Here is a 12,272-nt window from a genome sequence, read left to right as displayed (position 1 = left end):
TTTGTGGGGTTTTTTTTGACTGAAAGGCTTTGTGATTGCATTTTAAAACTGCTGCCAGGCTGTTAGTGCACCACAAGCAAAAGGCTCACCCCTGTCCTGAACCTGCCCACCCTGCAAGCAGAGGCTCCATGAAGCTCAGCTGACCTGGCCAGACAAGTCACAGTCTGCGTCGAGGGGCACGTACTCCTCATCCCTACTGAACATCCCCAGGCCAACCTTCAGGGGCTTTTTGTCCGGACTCATCTTGAACTTCAGTTTAGCCAGACTGTCGAACAGCTTCGGGAGATGACGGGACACCTGAGAACAGAGGCACGGCAGAGGTCAGGGACTGCTGTTCCATGGTCCCATCCAGAGGTGTAATCACCGCTTGGATTAAATCCTGCATGGCTCTCAGGGTGCTGCATCCCTGAGAAGGGGGGTACTAGGGATGGTGTTCTGTCCATTCAGATGAAAAATATTTTAAAACTGCTATAACAAGTTAGCATGCAAGAGGCGCAGGAACTTGCCTCCATGCTTTATACACAACCCATACCTCAGCTGGTTCATTCCCATTAGACAAAATATCAAGCAGGTCTGCAGAGGAGACAAAGTAGAATCTGGGAAAAGCCAGTCGTTTCGTCTCGAGGTATTCAGCCAAAGCCTTCTCACAGAGCACCAATCTAACAGAAACAAAGGAAGAAACCCTGCAGTTAACTCCCTCACTTATTAGTTTTCACCCTTTGCTAAGTCCTTGTCATGTTGAAACAGACACCACTTTGGAGAAATCAAACTCCTCCTTTGGCCCTAGACCAGCTGGTGGAGGCCTCTCCGTAACGCTTCATCAGGACAACACAAACCTCACCTTTTCTGCAATGCTTCTAGCTTGTCATAGAGACCAGGCTTGTTTGTAGCTTCAATCACGTTGGGAGTTTTTACCGCATCGGCCATTAATTCCTGCAAGAGGAAAAATGCTTCAGCTCTACCTGAGCCAGCAGCAAGCTCTTGGGCCCCAGCGAGGGACAGGCTTCGCACTTTGAAATCTTGATCGATAGCATCAAAATGCTTCGAGTCCTCCGGCAGTTGACTGCGGATGTCTTCGGAGCCAATGAAGATGCTTTCCAGGTGACTCCATGTCCTCTGCACCTCAAACCAGATGCTGATAACAGAGTCAGTGGTCGACAGCTTCTGCTGCCAGCCTGACACCTCCTGAAGGAAGAAGGCTAGGTACTTGGAGGTCATCAGGTTCTGCAGCTGCACTTGGTTGTCCTCCAGCGTCTCGATGAGCACCTCATCTGACTTGAGCAGCATGATTCCAGTCCTGGTGTGGGGCTCGTGCTCGAACCTCATTGTTGCCCAGGTAGCATCCAGGGCATTCAGCACCTGCAGACGGGGCATGAGAAATGAGAGGGACTCTGTGGTGCCAAGTCCCAGACGCTGTGGAAAGGCAAAGCAGTGACAGGAACATCTCCTCCGGGGCACGAGCAACATGGGTGCCACATGCTGGGTGGACTCCAGTCCCCAGGAGCAGGAACACGAGAGCTAACAGCCACAGAGCTGCATTGGAACAGGGCTCTCAGCAAATCAGGGCAGGAGCCAAGCCCCGTTTACCTTCTCCATCCCTGACTCTTTCATGGCTTTGTCCACTATGCCGCGAACCTCATCCTCGAACTTGTGCAGGTTCAGCTGCAGCAGATCTGCAAGGGTTGTATCCTCGGACATGGTGAAGTTCACCTGGAGCAAAACCGGCACCGTCGGGGCATGGACTCCCCTCCGTGGAGAGGGAGCCCACCAGCTCACACAAACGAGCTCATTGACACCCACGTTTAAAGACCCTACGCAAATATTTGTGTATGGCCAGCTTTTAAAACAGATCGCATGCTTCCCCTGATGGATGCAAATCTCAGGAGCCTCCCAGGCTGGGGGTTGGAGCCAGGGAAGGGGGGGAGGGCTGGGAATACCTTTGTTGCCTGCATGAGCTCCTGCCAGTGCCGGTCCCTGATGGCAGGGTTCTGCAGCTCATTCATGGCACGCAGGGATGTTATCATGTTCTTCACACTGTTGTCCAGCCCTGTGAATGCATCCCAGCTTCTCATCTCCTTATCCAAGCTCCGAATGTCTTTAGCAAATTTCTTACAATCGATATCCATCTGCTCAACATTGATATCCTTCCACCTGGTGGTCTTCCAGTCGTCAATGTTCGTGTTAACCTGAATTCGGGAATACATTTTCACAGGACATGTAATTAGCAGGAGCATTCCTGCCCAGGATGAAGAGCAACATACCCAGCACCTGCACGCCCAATGCACCCCTGTTGGGGTGCGCAGCCCCCGCACCAGCAGACCTGCTCTAACGCTGTGACAACCAGCCCCATGTCTTATCCCACCTCTCGTGGCAGCGAGACTCTCGAAGGAGCTACAACAACTTTGTACCTTTGGCTGGCAATGCCCAGCTGGTGCAGGGTGCCCATGCCGGGTGCCTGTGCCTGCCAGCAGCAGTCTGCTGTCAAGCCCTTGCCTGGAGGCAGCGTTGGGCATCACGGGCTGTGCAGGGGCCAGCACCGAGCCCAGGGCTCCCAGTCACTGCACTGGACTGCAGACAGCTACCAGCAGCCACCGTCTGCAGATGCTGGGCAGCTCGTCACAGCCTCAGGAACTTCAAAACTGTGAGGACCAGCCCAGCACATCCCAGAAGCCTGTTCTGCACATCCCCGTGCTCCTGCCTCCTCCTGCCCTTCCTGTCATGCTGGCTCACAGACCGCGACACGTACCAGGACGATCATGTCCCAGAGCTCCTTCAGCAAGCGCACCTCCCTGTGGCATGCTTTGAGCTGTTTATATTCTGGCACTGACACTTCGAACAGCCCGGCTGACTTGGACAGGGCTGCCATGTCGCTCTCCATGGCAGCGATGCTCTTCTGTTGCTGGCCGGAGAAAAAGAAAAGGACTCAGCCGGGAAGCGTGTGCCAGGGACACATCTCCTACCCCAGCGATGGCTCCATCCTCACGGCAGCGCGGTGGGGACAGGAGAGTCGCTGCCACAGGGCCAGGTCCTCCCCATCAGGCTGGGAGCCAGATCTGGAGCCAGAGCAGGAGCCAGAGCAGCTGTCCCTCCCCAGCCCCCCTGTGTAGCAGCATCTTGTGCATGGGGCCAGGGGGGCCAGGCAGGGCCAGTGGGGACAGTGGCGGCCCTGGCATCCTCCCCTTCCTTACCTTGTCCAAGGACTTGTAGGGATCTGGGTCAGTGTACGAAAAAGGGGCTTTTTCCCGGAACCTCTCCCGGAGGGTGTGCTGCCGGACCTGCGCAGGGATGACGGGGCTCAGGAGGGGGAGCCAGGAGCTGGCAGCCGGGGAGAGCAGCAGGGGTCTTCCCGAAGCTGCTGAGAAGCTGTTTGCTTGCCCCCAAGCCCCAGGGCAGGCACCTCGAACTGCTGGCACTTCCTGCGGATGATGTTGACCTCGTTGGCTTGCAGGGGTGCTGCGTTATGCTTGACACGCAGGCAGAGCTTCTTGGTGCTGTCCCAGTGCTCGGGCAGGTCCTGCAGCGAGCACCGCATGGTGTCAACAGCCTGGCCACAGTGAGCCCGTGCCTGGCCCCCTGCACCCCGAGCATCTCACGTGAAGCTGCAGGTGGATCTCCTCCGGCATCTCCTCTCCATAAGTGCTGAGCAGGGCGATGGTCTCCTTCAGGGGCTCAAACATGCTGTCGGTCACTGCCTGCCTCTCCTTGACCCTCATCAGGTGCCCCATCACCCCCACGAGCCCGTCATAGTCTCCTTCCTCCAGGGGTTTACTCAAGCCGGCATTTGCCTCTTGGATGAAATCCGCCAGCTCCTGGAGACTGGGAAGAAGGTGGCGGCGCTCACCGGGCATCCCCATTGGGGCTCACAGCCACCCCCATGCTTGCTCAGGGCTTGCTCTACAGGACACAGCCCCCGGGGACTTGCCCCCGTGGGGGTGCCCAGCACCTTCACGGCTCCGTCCCTCAGGGGGCAGCCCTGTCCTGCCACACAGCGGTGCCTTTGCCACAGCCGAGCCAGGCTCCGGTCAACAGCAGCACTCCATCCCCACGCTGGGACTCACTGGGCCCCTACCTGGTGGTGACGTAGCTGACAAGGTGCTGCCGGAGCGTCAGACCCCGGCGCCTGATGGCACCCAGCAGCGCCTGCTTGAAGGGGCGGCAGTCGCTTTGCAGCCACCCTCCAAACACCTCAATGTTTGCAAACTCCGACACCTCCTCGCACAGCGCCTCGCACGCGTCAATCTGAGGACGAGATCTGGTCACAGCCCATAGCCGGCACCTCCCCGGAACCGAGCACCTCCCCAGGTGCCTGGTGTCCTCCTGGGCGCCCAGTGCGTCCCCAGGCACCCTTTCCATACCTCCTGCTGAAAAAGTTGGAGGGACGGGGTCCCGTGAGCGGGGGGCTCCCCCGGCCGTGGCTCCAGCTCCTCGGGGCTGGGGGCACTATCCAAGGTGAGGAAGCGCTGCAGGAACTCCTCAGGGTCCTCCAGCCACAGGTGGGCTTGTTCCTCAAAGCCAGCGCTGTACTCCTCACCTTCTGCCATGGCACTGACCACCAGTGACACCACCTCCTCCCGCATCCTGCTGAGATCTGCCTGCTCCTCCAGGGTGGTCTGAAGGGACGGGCAGAGCTCTTGAGGACCAGCTGGGGCGACTGGGCATCCTCGCCCACCTCCAGCTGAGCCAGGAGGTGCCACCTGCCACGGACTGACCTTGTAGCTCAGCTTCCCCTCCAGCAGCCGAGGCACACATGCCGCAGATGCGTAGGTATCGCTGAGCAGGCTTTCCATCAGCTCCAAGAAGTTGTTGTCATCTCCCGCCTCCAGCGAGGGATGGTACCGCACTCTGCCGTCGCACAGCTCCATGCGTACCTCAAACAATGGGGCCACGTTGGCCTGAAAAAGGTCAGTGCCCCGTGTGGTGCTTCACATCCCACATCCCCTCTGGCCCCCAGCCCTGTAGTCCCCCCACAGAGGGGACAAGGGGGACACTGGCACCTCTGGCACTTGCTGCCCAGGTGCACCAGGGAGCACTGGGATGGGCTTGTTTGGCCAGCAAACAAATGCCTGAAGAAAATAACAGCGAGTGGTGGGACATCCCGAGCATCAGGGGCACCACACTGCAGGGCAAACCTGGACCTACGTCAGGGGCCATGTTGGTGAGCAGCAGCTGCAGAGATTTGTGGACAAGTCTGAAAAGTCCGTCCAGCACGATTCTATCTACGTATCCCACGTAGTCCAGCCATATCTGCGATGACTTGTCAGCCTTAAGCAGATCTGCATTCTCCTGCAAGCAGGAAAAAACAATTAGTATTTGTCAATAAGCATCCAGCAAATGTACCAGCTCCTAACACTGTGAGTGAGCCCTCTCTCATTGCCCCTGGCTCATTGTCCTGTCTGGCTGTTGCATGGATCCTGCATCCTTCCTTTTCTCCCAGCTGTACCACACCAGAAGCTGCAGCCAAGACCTCACCTGAGCAGGGTGCGGATTTCTGGAATCTGTGTGAGGTGTTCAATGGTGTTCCACTGGAGCCTCATCTCAGCAGAGACCACAGAATTGCACCCCAGGTTTAAGTTCACAGCTCACAGTTACAGAGCGGGGGACACCACTGGGTTCAGAGCATCGCAGCACACGAGTGCTGGACACACTCCTTGTTAAACCAACTCTGACTGAAGCGTCCTGGGATATGTCTCACCTCCACCATCTCCTGGATCTTTACACCTGTGTCCCTAATGGCAGCATAGCGCTTGGTTAAGGTGTTTGCTTTCCCATCCAAGTCTAGGAGCGCTGCCTCCTTGTTGTCCTTCCTTTCAAACAAGGGAGCAGCTGAGCACTCCTGCAGGAGAAGAAAACAGGGCTGCTCCGCTGTGCTGGGGAAGGGTAAATGCCTGCAGGAGGCTTCCCGGGAAGGCTCTCATAAAACACCAGCAAAAGCTACCTCCATCAGTTGGGTGATATTTTCCAAGTTTAATTTTGCTTTCTGGACCCTGGTTTGTAAGTCATACAAGATTTCTCTCATCTCTCGGATGTACTCCATGACACCTGGGAGGAAAACGCACATCCAAGCTTGACAGGTTACACAGATGCCTCCAAGGCAGCAAGCCGCTGTCGGGGCGCTTTGGGGCTATTCACCATGGCGGGGACACACCGTCCGGCCCCCCACCTCACTCCCCATGCCTACAGGGCGGGGGTCTGTGTGTCGGGTGTGATGTCTGTGGGGACCCGAGGGCAGCTGCTGGGTGGGAGGCAGGACGGTGCCGGGGACCAGGGACCCCCCCAAAAGGAAAAAAGAGGATCTCTGGCCTTGGGCTGCCACGGGTGGGTTTGTACCTTCATGGTGCCAAAACAGGGTGTGCTCTGCGCTGGCCAGCTGGCTGTCCACGGCCTCCAGCTCCCCTGCCACCAGTGGGAACTCCACCGGCAGCAGCTTCTGCTTCACCTGGGGAGCCAACGCATTCGCAGGTGAGCGCTGCAGGTAGTGGAGGGACCCTGCTCCACCTGAGATGCGCTTGCTAGGGCACTGGTTTTACAAAGGAATGGGGTCCCCACCCCACCAACATGGAGCTTGGGGGTCAGAAGAAGGCCGGTGTGGTGGTAGCAGCAGCAGCTTGGTTCAGCCATGGGACAAGCAGGGACCCAGGGTGCTGGTGAAGTGCCTGCTGTATCCCAACCCTGCCAGCCTTCCAGGATCCGATTCGTAAGGGCCTCTCCCCTGGGGGTCCCCAGCCAGTCTCAGCCTGGCCAGTGCTCAGGACATGGAAAAGCAACCAGGTTGTCTCCTCTTTGCAACCTGCCTTATTGTACCAGCCAACGATAAGATCCAGGTTGTCCACAAACTTTTGGAAAGTCTCATTTTGAGCAAAGAGGCTCTCAGCATTGCCTGGAATATCCTTCTGCTGCTGGAAGTTCAAGTACTTCACCTCCCGCAGAACAGTGACAAGCTGCGAGACACGATGACCAGAGAAAAGGCTTGTTAGTAAAACCCAAAATGTCCCACCACAGCCTCTGAGAAAGTCAGATTTACATTCAGGTGAGGGATTTCTGGCATTCCCCTGCACCAAGCTGACTGCCTGCGCCAGCACCGACCTCTTTGCTGAAGTTCACGCTGAGGAGGGAAGAGACAGGGTCCCTCAGGATCAAGGGCTGCTCCAGGCTGAAGTGGCAGTCCTGGCCAGCTCCATGCACCCATTCCTCATAGACCTTATTGCGGTAACCTTGCAGCAGTCCCATCATTTCTTTGTACTTCTCAGATACCAGTTTAGCTTCAGCACTGACCATCACACTGTCAAGGTCATGATAAAGAAGCAGCAGCTGCAGTAGGGCATGGGAGGAGACACACACCAGGCCAGACCCTGCCCCGGCTGCTGGCCCGCATCCCTGTGGGGTGACAGGGTGACTGCACGTACGGGTGGCTGATGGCGAACAAGTCCCTGTGTGGCCCCTCCAGCCGCTGCTGCAGCTCCAGAGCCCACTTCAGCTGCCCGGCCACTGGCGGCATGTTTTTGTTTATGGCTGGGCTGCCCCTGTGCAGTGGTGGGGAAGCGATCTGGGCATCATACAGCACCTTCACGTTCTCCAGCTCAGCCTTAAACATTCCCAGCAAGGCTGAGTAATAGGGGGAAACCTCAGCCTTTATCAAAGGTCGCTCCAACAGGGAGGCGAACATGTGCACCAACTGCAGGAGAAAGAGGTGTCGGCTTCTGTGCTCCAGAGCATCACTGGAACGGCCCAGTGACAGCCCCATGGTCACTCCCCAGCGCAGGTGCAGCGTGCTGGGCTGCAGGCAACGTGCCTGCTGCCAGCCTCTGGCGCTCATGCAAGGATGCCCTGTGCCCAAGGCCAGGACCTGTCAAGCTGGGGGGGGGGGACGGGCGGGCACGTGTACCTTCACAGCAGATGCCAGGCAGTTGCAGTCATCAAAGCCTTGGCAGAAGATGGTGGCCAGCCGCCTGTCTGCATCCTGAATCTTCTTCTGGAACTCTGCAAAGTCTTTGTTCAATTTCTGCCAGTAAGAGCAAAATGATTTAAGCTGGCACAGCCTCTGCACTTCCTTCCCAAATCCTTCCTGAAGGATTCGCTGAACCCAGACAGCCAGGAACCCCATGACCTGCCCCAGCGCAAGCATGCGCGCTGCCATGGGACAGTTTTACACGCAGGTCTTCCAGCGCGTTCTGGCAAGTGCTTTTTTTTTCATTTAGCAGCATACCAGCAGTCACTCACCTCTTCTGCAGGATCTAAGGGATCATATTTGCAATCAGCAAAACTTTTGATGAGTTCGGACACCTCCTCGTAGATCTGAAACACCTGGCTCCCAAGGATATTTCCTCTCACTCCTCCCAGCTCTGCCTTCTCCAGCTTCAGAAACTCAATAGCTGTCTGGTACAGCTCCTGGCAAGCACAGACCATCATCTCACCTGGCTCCTCTCAGTGGGAAACCTCGGCTCCCTGAGCCCCAGTGCTGCGGGTGCAGGAGCTGCAGCAGGCACAGGGCTGCATCCTGTGAGTTCACCACTCCCAAGGAGCATCCTTCCCAGAGGGCACTTTGTGGCCTGGCTGGGGCACTGGTGTCTTGCTGGGGATGCTGCTGCTGCGCTCCTAGCAATGCATCACTGCTGGGCTCCCACCTGCCCTCTGCTCCTTGCCTGTGCGGGCAGCCCCAGCCCACCCTGGGGCTAGAGCAGAGTTTGCCCCTGTGCTGCTCTCAGGGGACCACCCCAGCATCCCCAGGGCACAGGGAGCCCACAAGGGCCTGGTGCCATGCCCCAAAATGCTGTGCTGTCACCTCAATGGTCTTGAGCCTGTGCAAGAAGGATTCCATTCTCCTGAAGATGAGGGAAGGGGGGAAATCCCAGAGCTGCGGCTCCTCCTGGAAGCAGAGAGGGTCCATCAGCAAACAGAGCTGGGGTGGATGGGGCCAGTCGGATCCGCACAATCGCTGGCACCCACCGGGAACAACGTGGGCATCAGGTTGGAGCAGTAAGTGCTGTAGGACTGGAAGAGCTTCTCTATGGTGGAAATGCTCAGCCTGATTCCTCCTAAGGCCTCTTCAGTTTCTCCTTGCAGCCCCTTCATCACGTCCTCTGGGCTCAGGAAGTTACGGGTCTAGGGCAGACAGATGCAGGCAGGGGCCGTCGGCAGAGGGGAGCATGGGGGGCTCCTCCTGCCCCCATCCACCCTCCGGCCCCATGGGCTTTCTGGCGATCACCTGCAGCCCACACCTGCCCCAAACCCCCTCCAGCCCTACACAGGGGCTTTGCTGATCCTTGGTTGGGGCGTCTCTACGTCATCCCAGCTGGGCTCCCCATGCCTGCCCTGTGTCACCCCTCCTGCCAACGGTCCCACAGTGGGGCAGCGGGAGGAGACGGTGATGGCTTGGTCCTGCCCTACTCCTGTCCCGCTGGAGCTGGCGCCAGCCCCGGGGCTCTACCATCTCAATGAGGAAGTTGCAAATCTCCTGCAGCACGACGATGGTGTGGGCAGGCGAGCTGTAGTACTGGCAGTGAGCACGGAGGAGGCGGACGGTGCACAGTGCCCTGTCCATGTAGGGCTGCAGCTGTGGGAGCAGAGCCCCGTTAGTGTGGGGCCATGGCCGTGCTAACGAGGGTCAGGCAGAGCCGGGGTGGATCCACACCCACAAGCAGCCTCTGGTGCTCAGTGTTGCTGCCTCTACCTGGATAATGAAGCCAGGCAGTGCCTGGTTATTTTGCCACACACAACTCACCTGGGAGTAATCCACTTGCTCCATCTCTTCCAGCAGGATCCGAAGCGGTTGCAGGTGGAGGCTGACATCTTTGGCTTCCTCCAGGCCTGGGCCAGGGGAGAAACTCCATGTTGGGGATGGGGAAGCCTCACCAGAGAGGCAGAGGCAGCTGCCCACCACATCACCCGGGGGCTTACCAGCACTGACATCCCTGAACATGCTCTGGAGCGCTGGCCAGTAGCAGCTGTTGGCCTTCTCCAGTATCCCGGCCAGTGCGGTCACTCGGGGTGAGAGCAGCTGGCAGGGGAGAGATGGCAGGCTCAGCACTGGGAGCTCAGCATCAGGGACACGGGGCTGCCAGCCGCTCACAGGCAAGGCAGTACCTGGTCGTTGATGCACTGCAGGTTGTCCATCCTAGTGTGCCAGAACTCGAACTCGGTCCTGGGCAGGGGGTGCAGCCCCTCCAGCAGCGGCTGCGCCGAGTCCTTGCTCAGGATGTCTCTGATCTGGTGGGACCACTCGATGATGATGGTCTCGATGGTGTGCAGCACTGAAACATCCACGGGCCCTGCCAGGCTGAAAGGCAGCTGGGTTATGCTCCAGCAGCAGGACTGGCCCTGAAATGCACCAGGGGAGCCCCTCACGCCTGTTTGTTGCCAACTCTGTCAGCACAGCAGCCTGTACAAGCCTCTTGAAGGTGCTCTGCTGCTGAGGGGTGGCTGTGCCCAGGGATGCTCAGAGACCAAGCCAGTGTCCCAGCTCCTGTCCCTCCCAGAGGGATTCATGCTGCCCTGGACCCCTGCCAGGCTTCGCTGGCACCGAGCAGTGCTGGCAGTACCCACCATTCCAGGACAGAGCTGGAGCCATCCTGGCTGTCCAGGTACTCAGGCAGCGGGAGCAGCGGCTTCCCCTGGATCTTCCCACCCATCACGAACATCTCGTTCTTCAGCCGGTGGACTTGTCGTATGATGTCCTCCACCACCACCCCAGGCCAGCCTGCCGTGTTCTCCTTGCTCAGGAGCAGGGGGGACATGACCTGGAGGAGAGGGTTCAGTTGGGCGCTTGGTTGAGGACTCCCCTTGCAAAGGGCAGCATGCAGCCACGCTGGTTTGCACAGCATCCCCTCTTGCTGCCCATCCAAGCACCGTCTCAGCCCGGCCACAGCTCTGGCAGCCACTGATGGGTTTTGCTGATGTTTTTCTCATCAGCGTGACCAGGAGTCCCCTCACCCTCTGGTGGATTTCCCACTCTCATGTGTTGGGAAGTGCTGGGAGCAGAGCAGTGAGTGCACCCAGTGGGGTCAGAGGCTGGTGCGTGAGCAAAAGCCCCTGGCACTGAGGAGGAGGAATCGCAGGGGCTCCTGGGACCTGACTCAGCTTTTGGGTGCTCTGGGCTGGCAGGCCTCTGAGCGGGAATATTTATTGGAAGTTTGAGAAAAATCCACTCAGACGTTTCCCAGCTGTGGGGCACGGAGAAGGGGGAATTACACTGAGGTTTTAAAACCACAGGGAGGAAGTGATCCAGCTGGGGCCTGGGAGAAAAGTGGGCTTGTGACCTTCACCCAGCTCTGTGTCCTGGTGGGGCTCAGCCAGCCCACGAGCACAGCGGGGCAGGCGGCCAGGGGCCACCATGAGGCCAGGGCCAGCGCCTGGGGCAATTTTTCTTCTATTAATTTGATTTAGTTTCTTTTTGCGCCCACCTAAAGTTCTGGCTACAGCAGCCCACAGCGGATGTCCAGGCAGCTGCGGCGTGCGCAGGGAGCTTGGCTTGTCCCACTTGCCCCAAGCCTGCACCCGGTGCCTGCCCATGTGGGCAACTCACCTCCTCCACCACGGTGATGAGCTGCTCCACGGGCGAGGGGCTGATGTCTCCCACCAGCAGCCCGCTCTGGCAGTTCTCCTGGGTGATGTTCTCCCTCTTCTTCTTCACGAAGTAGACACCCTTGCCCCTGAGGGTGGGTGGGAAGCGGGTGGTCGGTGAGAGCTGCCCGGCGGGGTTCAGCCCCAGAACCAGCTCCAGCACGTCCTGCTGCCTGAAGAACTCGTCCAGCACGGCCATAGCCTCCTCACTGCCCACAAACTTGTTCCACTTGTCCGGCCGGACCCGGAGCAGCAGCGTGGTGAAGCTCTCCAGGAAGCCATGCCGCTCGTCTGGCGTGGCCGACATCCCACGGGCACCAGGCTCAGCCACAGCTCCCCAGCACCTGGGGCAGCAGGAGAGGGGGCAGGTAAAGCCCCACTCAGCCAGGGGCTGTGCAGACCCTGCACCCCAACCCCTCCACACTGCCCTTGCCACCCCCCCCCCCTCACAGAGCGCTGCCAGCCCCATCGCCCCCACCGGCTCCATAGCCTCCTAGCCTGCCCCATCCTCGGCCTCGTCACCCCTCCTGCCCTTAGCCCTATCGCCCCCCAGCCTGCCCCAATCCTGCCTGGCCCTACTGTTCCCCCACCCTGTGGCACCCCTCAGCCCTCCAGCAGCCTCCAGCCACCGTCCGCAGCCCAACTGACACCAGCACCAACCGACACTGGTGCCAGCCCCAACTGACACCAGCTGCAGACCCAACCGACACCAGCTG

The 12,272-nt window shown here is 58.8% G+C and overlaps 1 protein-coding gene across 1 annotated transcript in view; it reads right to left on the bottom strand.

Moving 5' to 3' along the window:
• DNAH17 (dynein axonemal heavy chain 17) overlaps nt 1-11,889 on the bottom strand; it is a 38,518-nt gene extending 26,629 nt beyond the window's left edge. The window contains exons 1-30 of the mRNA XM_049811864.1: nt 11,519-11,889; nt 10,540-10,733; nt 10,081-10,273; nt 9,895-9,994; nt 9,719-9,804; nt 9,425-9,550; nt 8,944-9,099; nt 8,780-8,863; nt 8,218-8,385; nt 7,883-7,999; nt 7,404-7,672; nt 7,084-7,279; nt 6,792-6,938; nt 6,328-6,436; nt 5,936-6,039; nt 5,693-5,833; nt 5,140-5,283; nt 4,710-4,892; nt 4,356-4,610; nt 4,070-4,239; nt 3,594-3,816; nt 3,398-3,514; nt 3,189-3,275; nt 2,747-2,899; nt 1,938-2,186; nt 1,588-1,710; nt 1,012-1,359; nt 842-933; nt 533-659; nt 145-297 (exon numbers count right to left, since the gene is read on the bottom strand). Of these exons, the coding sequence (XP_049667821.1) occupies nt 145-297; nt 533-659; nt 842-933; nt 1,012-1,359; nt 1,588-1,710; nt 1,938-2,186; nt 2,747-2,899; nt 3,189-3,275; nt 3,398-3,514; nt 3,594-3,816; nt 4,070-4,239; nt 4,356-4,610; nt 4,710-4,892; nt 5,140-5,283; nt 5,693-5,833; nt 5,936-6,039; nt 6,328-6,436; nt 6,792-6,938; nt 7,084-7,279; nt 7,404-7,672; nt 7,883-7,999; nt 8,218-8,385; nt 8,780-8,863; nt 8,944-9,099; nt 9,425-9,550; nt 9,719-9,804; nt 9,895-9,994; nt 10,081-10,273; nt 10,540-10,733; nt 11,519-11,863 (4,959 nt within the window). The 5' untranslated portion in view covers nt 11,864-11,889. The remainder of the gene's footprint in view (nt 1-144; nt 298-532; nt 660-841; nt 934-1,011; nt 1,360-1,587; nt 1,711-1,937; nt 2,187-2,746; nt 2,900-3,188; nt 3,276-3,397; nt 3,515-3,593; nt 3,817-4,069; nt 4,240-4,355; nt 4,611-4,709; nt 4,893-5,139; nt 5,284-5,692; nt 5,834-5,935; nt 6,040-6,327; nt 6,437-6,791; nt 6,939-7,083; nt 7,280-7,403; nt 7,673-7,882; nt 8,000-8,217; nt 8,386-8,779; nt 8,864-8,943; nt 9,100-9,424; nt 9,551-9,718; nt 9,805-9,894; nt 9,995-10,080; nt 10,274-10,539; nt 10,734-11,518) is intronic.
• Nucleotides 11,890-12,272: the final 383 nt, after the last annotated feature.

This window comes from Accipiter gentilis, chromosome 10 (genome assembly GCF_929443795.1).
Source record: "Accipiter gentilis chromosome 10, bAccGen1.1, whole genome shotgun sequence".
Lineage (NCBI taxonomy): Eukaryota > Metazoa > Chordata > Aves > Accipitriformes > Accipitridae > Astur > Astur gentilis.
The sequence above is the reverse complement of the archived record's forward strand: the minus strand, read 5'-3'. Positions and strand labels throughout refer to the sequence as shown.